At 36.5% G+C, this 13,420-nt stretch overlaps 3 protein-coding genes across 3 annotated transcripts; 1 reads left to right on the top strand and 2 right to left on the bottom strand.

Annotated features, from left to right (window-relative positions):
- Positions 1-369: 369 nt before the first annotated feature.
- On the bottom strand, positions 370-5,215 carry LOC129252985 (transcription termination factor 2). Its single transcript, XM_054891194.1, has 6 exons — positions 5,043-5,215; positions 4,941-4,991; positions 3,684-4,879; positions 2,290-2,593; positions 1,368-2,224; positions 370-1,294 (listed from the first exon to the last, which is right to left on the bottom strand). The coding sequence occupies exons 1-6, from the start codon at positions 5,113-5,115 to the stop codon at positions 545-547; spliced, it is 3,231 nt and encodes a 1,076-aa protein (XP_054747169.1). The 5' UTR covers positions 5,116-5,215; the 3' UTR covers positions 370-544.
- Positions 5,216-6,921: 1,706 nt separating this feature from the next.
- Positions 6,922-7,860, top strand: LOC129248330 (prefoldin subunit 3). Its single transcript, XM_054887836.1, has 3 exons — positions 6,922-7,116; positions 7,241-7,638; positions 7,701-7,860. The coding sequence occupies exons 1-3, from the start codon at positions 7,030-7,032 to the stop codon at positions 7,798-7,800; spliced, it is 585 nt and encodes a 194-aa protein (XP_054743811.1). The 5' UTR covers positions 6,922-7,029; the 3' UTR covers positions 7,801-7,860.
- A 2,859-nt stretch (positions 7,861-10,719) lies between these two features.
- LOC129250080 (39S ribosomal protein L40, mitochondrial) lies at positions 10,720-11,575 on the bottom strand. The gene is made up of 3 exons (XM_054889726.1): positions 11,474-11,575; positions 11,173-11,418; positions 10,720-11,114 (listed from the first exon to the last, which is right to left on the bottom strand). Exons 1-3 carry the CDS (start codon positions 11,497-11,499, stop codon positions 10,802-10,804), a joined length of 585 nt encoding a protein of 194 aa, XP_054745701.1. The 5' UTR covers positions 11,500-11,575; the 3' UTR covers positions 10,720-10,801.
- Positions 11,576-13,420: the final 1,845 nt, after the last annotated feature.

Below are 13,420 nucleotides of genomic sequence, written 5' to 3'. Positions count from 1 at the left end.
TGTTTCCATTCGGATTTGTTAGTAGTATTTTTCCTTTTTGGAACAAAAAAATTCGCCAAGTAAAAACCAATTTCTGTTGTGGCGTTGATTGTGTGTCTATTTTAAATTCAACTTTAAACGACTTAGGGCTTTTTTCTTTCAAAAAAAAACTTCGAATGAGTTAGGGCTTTTTTTATATACACTATAAATCCGTTATTTGCGATCATAGCCCGCTAATTTTTTAAGGGGAGATGTATTTGACAGTGGTCTACCAGAATACATTAAAAACGCGATTTCGAAAAAAATGTAGATACGCCTTTTCTATATTAAGCCATCGATATGTAAACTATAATGAATGTGAAATGGTTTTTCTTAAAGGTTATAGTGTTGTTTATTTTTAATTATGTATGTATTTATTCACGTATTAACTAAGCGGTTCATAAAGACATAAAAAATAACATATCAAAAAAATGTGTTCATTGGAATATTTAAAATAGAATACTGAAACATAAAAATAATTACAAGCTAAAAAAAAACCCCTGTTATCTTCCGAACATAAAATTAATTACATGCCAAAAAGACCCCTGAGATCTTCCATAGTAAGTTTGCTACCCTCTGCCGAACGCGCACCCGTAAGTACACCATCTGCTATCGACATTTTATGCTCCTGCAATGCTCTTATGCGCTCTTCTACAGTGTCCTTGCACATGAATTTATAAATAACCACATTTTTCTTTTGCCCAACACGATAAATGCGATCTTGCGCCTGTGCTTCTAATTGCGGATTCCAATGCAAGTCGATCATTAACAAATGATTAGCGCCGACTAAGTTTAAACCTACTCCCCCTGCTGTTAGCGAAAGTAGCAGAATTCGCTTGTTAATATTTGCATTATTAAAATTTGTGACAATCTCTTGACGGTTCTTGACGGGTATAGTGCCATTAAGAGACAACGTTCCGATACCCTGTTCCTCCAAATGTAACTTCAGTATATTCAGAACGCTCGTCCATTGCGAGACTACAATAGCCTTGTCATTTCCATTCAGAACACGATGTTTCAAAATTTCAAGAACCTTTTTGATTTTTGATGATGGTCGCTTTATATTAAATATTGGATTTCTGCGTTGTAAGACTTTCGCTGAAGCTTTGGCAATAACTTCTTCCTCAGGTTTTAGCCCTTTATCACCTTCCAAACTACGATTTTCTGAGCTGTCATTGATTGCCAAGTTGTTCAACTGCTCAAGTAAATCAATTTTTAGCTTTTCATCTTCACTTTCGCTTTCCATATTCTCGGCGTTATCAGCATCGTCAAGCATCTAATCATATAAAAAATAAAGCTTACATAAGAAATAATTTAAAAACGAATTATACGTAATATTCAAATCATACCGCATCAATTAAACCTGGGTGGCAACAAATTTGGCGCAGCCTTAACAGCAACAATAAAATTTCGTGCGATTTCACATCCTTTTGGCCACGATGCAGTTTTGTGAATTTCTCATGTACTTTGTAGTACGCACCATTCGGATCTTTGGTTTGTCTAAAAGTGGGGCGATTACTATCCTCTCTGTACATAACACCCGTCTCTCGTTCGGCTCTTTGTAGCAGAAATTGCGCAAATAGTGTGCGCGAGTATACCATTATCTTCTGATAAACATTCATTTCGTCTTTATCTAAGCTTACTTCGATAAGCTCCATGCGTTTCTCTGGCAAACAATTTAGAGCTCCGCGCTCTTGAAGCATCACTTTGGTACGCCGAAGCATAAGTGATTTCATCAAGGCATTTAAGCGTTGTTGACCTCCCGCACTCTTGTTATCAATCCACTTTTTCCAGTGAGGTAGTTCGTCAAATGGTGAACATCGCAGAAACTTTATTAGCGCATAGGCATCCATTTCTTTATTTTGTATAGGCGTACCGGTCAGAGCCCATTTATTTTTGCCACTTAGGGCACATACAGCCATTGACATTTGCGCTTTATGGTTGCGTATCACATGAGCTTCGTCAAGTATTATACGCTGCCATTTAATACCAAATAGCGCACCTTGAGATTTTTGTTCACGCGACACAATATTGTAAGTAGTAATGACAATATCGTAGGTACGCAAATGTTTTGGTTTGGAATCACGATTATTACCGTGATGGACACAAACAGTTAGCTTGTGACGCTTGACTTTACTCTCAACTTCTCCCTCCCATTGGCGAATTAAGCTCGCTGGACAAATGACCAATGTACCTCCTGGGTAAACTACAAGTAAAACGAAGTTAAACGTGAAAAATTCAATTGCCTCCACCTCCACTAAATATACATACAATTTCGTCGACCTTTCGATGTCCAGCCCTCATTTTCATTTTCCAATTCACTCAAATCATCATTTTCAATATTACTTTCTTGCTCTGGACAGTTCTTTGAGGCAAGGACTAGTGATATCATTGTTAGGGTCTTTCCTAAACCCATATCATCAGCAAGAATACCACCACGAGGTCGTTGGTTTTCGCGCCAAGTCATCCAAGCCAGTGCATGTTTCTGGTGATCCATTAGAGTTACATGTAAACCAACTGGATCTTCAGCAAGTACATCTTCAGTAGGACACGACTTCAACGAGCTATGAATATCCTGCAAGAAACGCAATTTAAACAAATTACAACGCCAAATTTTGCTAATAGATTTCACTAATTTTAAGAAAGTAATCAGTTGATGTGAAGATTTGTAATCAAGAAATGCGAAATTTTAGGTCATGTCAGCGCGTGTAATGCAAAGTAACTCATGCGACTACATGCTAATGACGATAAAACCCCAACATTTTCTCATATATCCGTTCTAGAAAATTCATCATACTTAAATACGGGTACAGGGTTTGATTCAAAGTAATGATCCTTATATATTTTAAGCAGTTTTATTAAACCTTTTGGCTTATACGACTAATATTCTTCAAAATAGGACCCGTGAGCATCAATACACCGCTGGTAGCGGTCCTTCCCCTGCCGGAAACATTTTTTAAACTCATCCGCCGGAATCCCGTTCAATTCGGCTGTCACAGTTTTTTGGATCGCCTCGATGGAGTCGAAACCCCTCCTCTTCAGCTTTCTTTTCAGGCGCGGGAACGAGAAGAAGTCCGGAGGGGACAGGTCTGGGTCTGTAGAATGGTGGGGAAGCACCGGAACCCCCATCTTGGCCAATGCAGAAGTGCAGAGGAAGGCGGTGTGCGCCGTGATGAAGGGTGAAATTGCTGATGAGGTCGGGCCGAACCCGGGCGACGAGGTCACGATTTTCCACATATTGTAATAAGTTAAATTTAACTCTTCACTGATCTCACATAGACTAGCATGACGGTCAATGTTCAAAAATTCACGAACGCGGTTCACATCGTCTGTTTGCGTCGTCGAAGGCCTTTCAGATCGCTGTTCGTCTTCGACGTCCTCCCGGCCTTCCTTGAACGACTTGTGCCACCATTTTACCTGGGCACTGGACAGAGATTGGTCCCCGTAAGCCTTCTTGAGTAGCCCAATGGTTAAGGTACTCGTTTTGCTTAGCTTGGCGCAAAATTTGGGGAAGGGGAAGGTCAAAGGATCATTTTCCCCCACCAGCCTATTCGGTTGATCGCTTGGCAGACGCTCCGCGCGGGAAGGCTCATTACTTTTCAATCAAACTCTACTTGTGCACATAATTGTTTGGATGTGAAAATATGATTAGTTGTACTACAAACCTTTAGGCGTTCAACTGTCAATTCGCGTTGCGCATTGAATGTGGCCAGACCTTGCTTGCCCGTATGTGTAGGTTGAATTTGATTTACAGCCTTCGAGAGGTCTTCCCAGCTCAGTGGATCTACTTTATTTTGAATTTGATGGTTTGAGCTTGAAGCGACGGCATCTTCAACTTTTAGCGTAGTTACATACCTAGATTTAATATGAAAATCATGGCGCAAGCGCTCAATTCGGAGAGAAAGCTGCTGCCCTCCATCAGGTAAACTCTGTGCTATTTTTTCATGCAACCTTTCCGCACTTTGTAATTCAATCTTCAGTTCGTGCAATTTTTTTAATTCCTTGTCAAAAAATTCTTTAGAAACAAGTTGCTCATCCTTGGCCATGACCTTGGCGTTGACTATAGATTCAGTAGCTTTAATTACTCCTGGAATTTTCGGTTGCACTAGGTGTGGTTTAGGTTTAATCAATTCTCCTTTTAAGTAGCTGGAAGTATTGGTTGTTGGTATATTCTCCTGATCACTTTCATCACTACTGCTACCAATTTCTATGGTTTTCTCCTTAAAACTAATCACCTGAACATCACTTTCATCGGACGTATCTACTCGGGATCGATATGTATCTTTTGGACTTGCCTGATAGATGGTAGAGGATAATTTTTCTTTTATAGCTCTTTCAAACTGCATACTGTATCGACCTGAGCTCATGGGTGAGTCAACATTGGCTTGTTTCGTTTGAAATTGATTATTTTTCGGTGTAACAGGAACATTTGCTACTTTGTTTGTGTCCTCCACAAATTTTGCTTTCACAGTTTCGCCCTCATCAATAATGCTATTTGTCGTTTCTTCTTCAGTAGTGTGTTCTTCAGCTTCTGCCTCCGACGCTGATCCATCCACAAATGAGTTTTTAACTTTAAGAGTGTGAGATTCTTCTCCATTTTCTGTGTTGTGCTTTTCCACTGAATCTTCTACTTCTGATCGCGCGTCCGAGTACTCAATTTCGCTAGAATCCGAAAGGTCCTCTGGCCTTACCCCTGTAATACTCATTCGAGTGCGTGGTGATAAGGCCTGTCTATCAGACTCGTCATCCTCATCAGACTCGTCATCCTCATCAGACTCTTCCGATTCTGACTGAATAATACGTCGGCGGCTTTTTGCCCCATTACTATTACGCTTTCGAATTACAATACTTTCATCAGAGCCTATAACATATAAATAGTTTAAAAAGGAGTTGTTAAGATTGTTAAGATTGATGATAATTACTTTCAGTTCCAGATTCTTCAATAATGATTTCACCGCTAGGCAATTCAGCATCTGAAAATTAATCTCATAATAAAGAACCACGTTTTTTATACCTAAACTCACATGCACTTTTTGAGCTATCGCCAATGGATTCGTCCTCTAGATCGCTAGTTATTACTTCATCTGAATCCGACATACTTTTAATGTTAGCCAATATATATTTAACTAAATAACGAACAGATAATCATGTGTGGCCTGAACACCAAGCAATCAACGTTTTTCAATGACAATTTTAAATATACTGTTACTGGAATTAAATGATCTCAGTGTCAATATGTGACATCTCAGAAGTATTGCCATGTTGTGTTTTTAAGTCGAACTTAAGTATAACTTAAGATTTAAAGTGTCACCACTATATTTTTGCCAAAACTTATCTTTCGAAATAACTACACACATAAATGGGGGAACGACATTAATGAAATTAGAAAAATAAAAACAACGAGTAGCGATGAGAGCAGTGATTCACAGTTTGAGGAAATAATAAAGAGGCCGATAGTCTCCGCCACTAGTTGCCTTAATTGGGTAATTTAAATTTTTATGATTACATTTCACGTAAATAAATAAATAAGTAATTGTGTTGCGAAGAACCAAGTTGATGTGCGGCCGTTCCCGATATGTAAGTATAAAGCACATTTCTCAATATTTGTTTTACAATAAATATTTATAAATAACGTTTTTCGTTTTGGTTGAGGGGAAAGAGCACAAATGCAGCGCAAATCGTAATTTTTTTGGCAATATTTGGAAAAAGGACACATTTTTGTTTGCTTTAAAAGGTATTGAAATCATGTAATAAATCATTTTACATTTTGTTATTTTCATTGATAAATATTTTTTTACATTGCACCAGGGAGGCTTAGTAGGTTGCTTTGATTGGGCAAAATATTCCATTTTACATTTCCTATTATATTTTGCTTCTTACTTTTGATGACAATTGCGGCTCCAAAACAAACATTTTTTTCAACGGGTAAAAATCGGAATTCTTTGGCAAAATATTCATAGCCTCATAGAAAGGTAAGCAAATGATGCACCAATTGCTCGAAGAGGATTCGTATACAATTCGACCTTCTCAATTTGAATAAGATTGCTGAACATCTTTTAAGATTTTGAGGCGGATATCTAAGTCAATGCGAAATCAATTCTGGTCATATTTCAGAGCATCTCCATATGCCTTATCAGATTATAAATATCAAATGGATAGTGCTCATTGCTAATGATTTGGGTGTTTGAATGTGAATGTGGCCTGCTTTTTTTTTTGTTTTTTATTTGTTTACATTCATACTTAAACTTTGAAATTCAAACTGAATTCCAAATTTTAAATAAAAAAATGATATTAATGTTACTGTGGCTCTGGTAACATCATCTTGTATAGATTCGCCTAGTATCACTCAATAATGGTAACAAGATTTGCAAACTGGTAGAATATCAGAAAAGCTATAGACTGCCGATGGATGTGTTGCCTTTGCCAGCAAAAATGTCGAGTAGAGATCGCAAATTCACTGTTAAAACATATCTGTCCCACCGAATTTCTTGATCCATAGTTTTAAAAATTCCGCGGCCGTCGTAGCCGAATGGGTTGGTGCGTGACTACCATTCGGAATTTACAGTGAAAATGTAGATTCGAGTCTCGGTGAAATACCAAAATTAAGAAAAACATTTATTATATAGTTTTAACATCAGTCAACGTCATATCATAGTTTTACAACTCATTTGTAATTTTTCCGCTGCATTTGCGTGAGTGAATATATTTATCCGGTTTATCTGTTGCAATTTTGAAAATGGAATTTGAGAGACGCACATGAGAAAACGGGAAAAAGTCAAAACAGAAATTTGGCAAATGTTAAGACATATTTAGTAGAAAGTGTAGATGTGTGGTAAAGCATTGGTGTCAGTATGGTGGCAACATCTCTGTATAGTTTTCTCTTTTGCACACAACTGATTTTGACACTTCTAAAGCAAGCGAATGTGTGGAATATATCTGTTGGTGTCTATATAATTCTGCACGACTGTTGTAAATTGATTTAATTAAAAGTTATTGCCGGATTTTAGAATTATGACTGGTATAGTAGACTCTATAGAAATGCCAAAATTACCCGAAAATCAAAAGTCTTTCGCCGGTATACCAGAGGCTGTATTTCTGGTAAGTTTTCAATGTTAATGCCTAATATAGTAGTAGTGCTGACCTAACCTAGTAATGCTTCAAGAAGGGGTGCGGGTTCCCTTGTCTCGCAACTATATTATTAATCATCACGGTTCATTTACAGGAAGAAATTGATACATTCATGGCACAACCCGAAAATGAGGACAATTGTGAGAAAGTTCTACAGAGATTAGATGAACAACATAGCAAGTATAGATTTATGGCATTTAATCTAGAGGCGCGGCGTCGTAAACTCAAATCACAGATTCCAGATCTTCAGCGATCTTTAGAAATGGTGAATGTGCTAAGGCAAGAAACGGAAGAGCGTGAAACGCAATTTCTACTTAGTGATCAAATTTTTATTAAAACACTTGTACCACCTACGAAAACGGTATGCCTCTGGCTGGGTGCTAGTGTAATGTTGGAATATCCACTAGACGAGGCCGAGGAGCTTTTGAAGCAAAATATGAACTCTGCAGTTGTAAATCTTAAAACGGTAGAGCATGACCAAGACTTTCTTCGGTAAATTCACAAAATTCGTTAAAGTGGCAAAATAAAAATATTGATTTTTTGTTTTGTTTTAGGGATCAGTTGACTACCACCGAAGTAAATATGGCTCGAGTTTATAATTGGGGTGTGAAAAAACGGCAAGCTGCTGCAAAAACTACCTCTACCACTTCATAATTCGTGAAATTATAAAAGATTTATTAATAAAAACAAAAAAAACTTGGTGCGCAATATTCATCTTTATAAGATTTCAATTCAAACCAGTTAATTACTCTAACATGTATACCTTTAAGAGTCATACTATTGCTTTAATTAAATTTGATGATTTCGTAAACGCACTAATGCAAAGCATCAACGCGGGATTTTAATTTCCAACTAAATTGCGCAAATTACGACCGGTTAGATTAAAAAATAAAAGAGCGTGACGCTTTGCATTAATGCGTTTATGAAGTTAACCATTTTTTTAAGCTTTATTCTCTGTTAAATACACTCTATGAAGTTATGGAAAGCGTACCTAACATTATTAACTTTAGATTTGAGGCAAGTACATACATAGGAGCAGAACACAGTAAAAGCCAAAGGCACCGTTTAAAATAAATAAAATTAATGTAAAGTTGTGGAAGCAAAATTTTGCCTACTTTAGAGCTAATTTTCCCTATCAGCCGGAATTTGGAAATCGCCAACCTACCAACCTACTAGCCTACCATAAATAAATATGTTCTTAACTTGTCATACTGGACAAATGGGCGAACGCACACATGAATAAGCACACCAACAACTGCCAATCATAGTTCGTAGTTACTGCTGGTGTATGTACGGAAATGTCCTTAGAGAGTTATTGAATCAACAAAAACACGCACTAAACAAAAAAAAAAAACTCCCAGGACTATCGGTTCTACGTTAGCGGAGCGACCCGGATTTATATCCAGACAGCCATTCCAGCAGCATTGCCCGTATGTGCATGGGGAAGGTTTATGCTGCTACAAAAACAGAAACCCCTATACAATGCGAAGCGCTGATACAGTGACTGTCGTTGGGATGATATAGGCCTGTTTTCGAAGACCCCGCCGACTTGGGTAATAACAATGTGTTCACATTTATATTGGAATTTATGCATTATTCCTGAAAAAAAAAATTACTTTAAATGCTTATTTACACATATAGAAAAATGGCTTAGAAATGCTTGAATATTAATTTTTGGAAAATATGTGATTTCCTTTAGAAGTCAGTCGAAATTATCCAGAAGACATATTTTAACGCAACGTAATTCATTATTTCGGCAATTGAATTAATATCAAAGCATTCGCCGCCGTAGCCAAATTGGTTGGTGCGTGACTACCATTCGGAATTCAGAGAAAATGTAGTTTCGAATCTCGGTGAAAGACCAAAATGAAGAAAAAGTTTTTTCTAATAGTAGCGAATCTTCAATTTTGTTGTTTAAATTAATCACATTTAATTTTATAAAAAAATAACTAAATAATTAGCACGTACACTTCTGTTAGCTGTTTGGCCGAGCTCCTCCTCATATTTCCGTTGTGCGTCTCGATGTTGTTCCACAAATGGAGGGTCCTGCAGTTTTAAGCCGACTCCAAACGAAAAACGGTTTTTATGAGGAGATTTTTTTGTGACAGAAATACACTCGGAGGTTTGCCATCGCTTTTATTTTTTGTTATACTAAAATAATTATTTCCTACCTGTTCTCGAAGTGTACAATAAAGTAAATTTTTATAGATTTCGAACCATGGACATCTTTTATAAAACCTTCGGTTGAACACCCGGGTCTGGCCTTTTTTCGTGTTGCTCAACGATCCTTTCTAAAACGTTATATCCATAAATCGATAGAAAATTAAATTTGAGGAAACTACCTGGAAGCTCAAGTCGTTAGCTATAATAGAACTATGTTAAATTCCCGTCCAAAGTCGTAAAAGTCTGACCAGACCCGGTACCCAACAAAGGGTCTTAATTAGTTTTGCAATTGTAATTCCGTTATATTTTTTCCAATTTTTTCGTGAGCTTATATCAACTTTTGTTATACTATTTGTATGTTCTTCAATGCCCAATTGAACCAGTCTACGTGATTTGGAGAGAAAAAGTTAAACTCGAATTTGAACAAAGAAGAAACGGCTAAAGTCATTCCTGACCGAACTTTATGTACCCACGCACATTTTAGCTAAAAATGTATTGTTGACTGGCCGTTAATTTTTGGAATTAAACGAACTCGCGAAGAATAAGAAATCAAAACATTTTTACTAAGTTTCATTTATTTTTAACAGAAGAGCTTAACTCTACATACATACATACATATGTATATACGATTCGCCTGAGCTAAAATTATTTATTGGACGAATGAACGGAAATTTTGCTTACGTTTAGGGTTGATGATATGTGGTTCACTAGACACGGCTAGTTTACTGGGGCGGCAACCCTTGGTCGGGAAAAGCCCCGAGTCATTCCGGTAACGTAGAACCGGCTGCCATGGGAATGTTACGTTTAGGGTAGATGGGAGTGGTTATTGATCGATTTCCCCTATTTTCAAAATCAACCTACTCGCACAATTTAATTGAAATATGGATATTAATTTTTGCTGGAGTTACCGTTCGCATGGACAGACATGGCTAAATGAACTCTTCTCATCATTCTGAAACTTTTGGTATCTATATATATAAAAAGAAGTTACATTTCCTTGGTAATCTTATAACTCAAGAACCGCCAAACCGATTGACACAAAAATTTTAGAGTTCTTTTCTACCTTTGAGGAGGTGGTTTGTGTGAAGTTTGATTGAAATCGGTGCAGCCGTTCCTGAGTTATGACATTTTATGTGAGTAATGGTTTCCTCTCATACGAAATGCCTGTATGCCTTATATATTGCACATAACCGTTTTGTGAATAAAATTAATATCCCATGCATACTAGTGCGCGCGGGTATATATAAAGAATATTATACACCGTCAGATATACCTACAGCATATGCATGCAACAAAGCACATATCATACGTACGACACATCTGGATTAGTGTATGTTTCTGGACCATGATAGCGAAATAACTGATTTATCCGGCAAGTACTTAACGCAATACAATTACTCTAAATCAATAAATTTGTATGACAAACATTTATTACTAATAATAAACTTTTTATCATGTGGTAAATAACAAATCAAAGTTTATGAGACTTTTCTTAATCCCATTTCTTAACTTCAACTATATAATCGCCATCTGGACTAACGTAATTTTTTATAGGCGGCGTTGCTACTGGTCCTTTCACTGTTACAGGTACAAGTGTCATATCTATTTGAATAGCCTCTTGGTATAGTTCTTCAGATTCTTTCCGCAACTCTTCCAACGCTCTATTTTGCGATTGTAGCAACCTATCTATGATTTGGAAGTCGTGAATCTTCATTTGGTGTTTATACTTTGCCCACTCTTTAGTTTGCAGTGCACGTTTTTCAAGTTCTTCCTCACTTAAGGGTGCTAATTTGCGTTCACGTTTCCTATTAATTGTTAAACATTAATTATATTCACACCACATTCCACAATACTCGTACGTACGCTTTTTCGTCCAACAGCGTAAGCGGAACTTCTAGTTCTTCTACCGGTTTCAGTTGTCTTGCATTTTTCTCTAGGCGACGAATTTGCTTTTCCAATTTTTTTCTACGACGATCTTCCCGATGCTTTATTATTTGTGGATCAAGCTTCTTCTTCTTCTTCAGCGGTTCAGCAAAAAGCACTGGGGAGATTTGAAGTCGACTGACTGCAGTAGTACTCACTTGACGGAGTGATGACTGCAACGCCAATCTGAAAGTATGAGCAATGTATAATTTTTACCATTGTTTTTAGGATAGTTGGTTACTTGCTGAATGCTGTAAGCAAGGACATTTTGGTTACAATTATGCACCAGATAATAAACCGAATTGTCCCTTATTGTGCCCAATCTGTCAGCTGGCCGTCAAATTTGACAATTGCATAACTTACGTAGTGTTGTAAAGCGCCTTTCGCGCCTTCGACATTATTTCGCAGCTGTCGCATCTAGGGTTGCAAACATCTTAAAGTAAAATATCGATATTCCGAAGTATCGATGTTTAAAACACTGCACAAACATCGGACGTTAAAACATCGATGTATTTGACATTTTTGCCTACTACCCATATTGAGGGAGAAGAGCTTCTGAATTAACTTACTAAATTTGAAGGTGATATTTTTTTGAAACCTAAAAATATGACTGCATATTTAAAGATGCAACACAGCTAATATAATTCACATTTTATACACAGCAAACTTACGTAAATTTCTACCACGAATGTACACCAAACAAATATTAAAATCAAATACTGTCAAACTATGTAGATTCGAAATTCGAAAATAAAAAAGAGGTTGTCTGTAAAGTCGGTTTACTGACGATAGTTTAACGTGACAACGTCATAAGAAAATATTGATGGAATGGTTGCAATTTTCAAAACAAAATTTTAATTTTATTTGTTTGATAGATATTTTGTATGGATATAGAGGAGGAGGTAAATGGAATTGCAATGGAATAGGTCAAGTTACATTTACACAAACGTGAAAAATGACGAAACATTTATCAAGTTCATGAAAGATATGTTCAATTTCGATTGTGCATCAGACGTTAATAAGTAAACAATACTAAGAGGCAACATCATCGATTCGCCTTTTTCAAGACACATTACACTCGAAACACCCTCTTTCATTTCCTACTTTTCCCATCATCGTCCTATTCTCAACAGAGAAATGGTTCATTACCATGCACACAGGAAGAAGGCATATGCAAATACAAGTATGTGAATTTATATACCTACATATGCGCATATACATACATATATATGCTCACTCAAGTAGGACAGAGCCAGATGTCGAACGTTGCCGAACGCGGGGGCCGATTGTGCTCTTTGTCGTTCGTTCCGCGTTCTAGCTTGCAGTTCAAGCACATTAGCTTACATTTGCTTGCGTACGGAATAGATTCGTATATTTGATATGTCCATATGACTTGTATGCATCTTTACATATAGATTTGTTCTTTTTGAAAATTGCGCGAAATTCTATATGTATATGCATGTTTATATACATATATTAGTATACAACATATCTTATAAGGTATATGGTAAATATTATTGTACCATACATTTTTTCCTTCATATATAATAAAAAAATTAATAATTATAACATTAAAACAACAGGTATTATTAACAAACTTGGTTTTATTTTAAATTCTTCAAGTAAATCAAATTAATAAAAATCAATAAGAAGGCATATGCAAATACAAATACGTGAATTTATATATGTACATATGCGCATATACATACACATATACGCTCACTTAAGTAGGAGAGAGCAAGATGTCCAGCGTTGCCGTCCGTTTGCTTTGTTTGCTTTGTCGTTCGTTCCGCGCTTTCGCTTGCAGTTCATTCAAGGTAACGGCAATGAGCAAGGTAACGACATATGAGCAAGGTAACGGCAATGAGCAAGGTAACACTAATAAGCAAGGTAACGACACATTTTTTCGTGCGTGCAGCCTGTTAAATCGAATTATAAGACGTTATCACGTCAAAAAATATATATAAATAATCATAATAATACAAAATAATATCTTTGACTTGGAAAACACAAATATTTTTAATATATGTTTTAGATAAGAAGTATTGTTTTTATTGAGAAATATCTATATTTTTGTATTTTTTAGACTTTTTGATACGATTTTCTATGAAATTTACTAATTTTTTATGCAACCATGTTACATAAAAGTGCGTTTTGGAATCAAGCGATCTCAGCTGTGGGCATTTTT

This window comes from Anastrepha obliqua, chromosome 1, assembly GCF_027943255.1.
Source record: "Anastrepha obliqua isolate idAnaObli1 chromosome 1, idAnaObli1_1.0, whole genome shotgun sequence".
NCBI classification, from domain to species: domain Eukaryota; kingdom Metazoa; phylum Arthropoda; class Insecta; order Diptera; family Tephritidae; genus Anastrepha; species Anastrepha obliqua.
Note: the sequence above shows the minus strand (reverse complement) of the source record. Positions and strands in the feature narration are given on the sequence as shown.

Bases quoted from the DNA above. Each gene is read 5' to 3' on its own strand.
- LOC129250080 (XM_054889726.1), bottom strand. From the start codon at position 11,499: ATGTCCTTGCTTACAGCATTCAGCAA. The intron at 11,419-11,473 runs GTAACCAACTAT...TCATACTTTCAG, and splicing joins TTGCTTACAGCATTCAGCAA to ATTGGCGTTGCAGTCATCAC. The intron at 11,115-11,172 runs GTACGTACGAGT...AACAATTAATAG, and splicing joins ACGCTGTTGGACGAAAAAGC to GAAACGTGAACGCAAATTAG.
- LOC129252985 (XM_054891194.1), bottom strand. From the start codon at position 5,115: ATGTCGGATTCAGATGAAGTAATAACTAGCGATCTAGAGGACGAATCC. The intron at 4,992-5,042 runs GTGAGTTTAGGT...ATTAATTTTCAG, and splicing joins CGATAGCTCAAAAAGTGCAT to ATGCTGAATTGCCTAGCGGT. The intron at 4,880-4,940 runs GTAATTATCATC...TATATGTTATAG, and splicing joins TGAAGAATCTGGAACTGAAA to GCTCTGATGAAAGTATTGTA.
- LOC129248330 (XM_054887836.1), top strand. From the start codon at position 7,030: ATGACTGGTATAGTAGACTCTATAGAAATGCCAAAATTACCCGAAAAT. The intron at 7,117-7,240 runs GTAAGTTTTCAA...GTTCATTTACAG, and splicing joins TACCAGAGGCTGTATTTCTG to GAAGAAATTGATACATTCAT. The intron at 7,639-7,700 runs GTAAATTCACAA...GTTTTGTTTTAG, and splicing joins CATGACCAAGACTTTCTTCG to GGATCAGTTGACTACCACCG.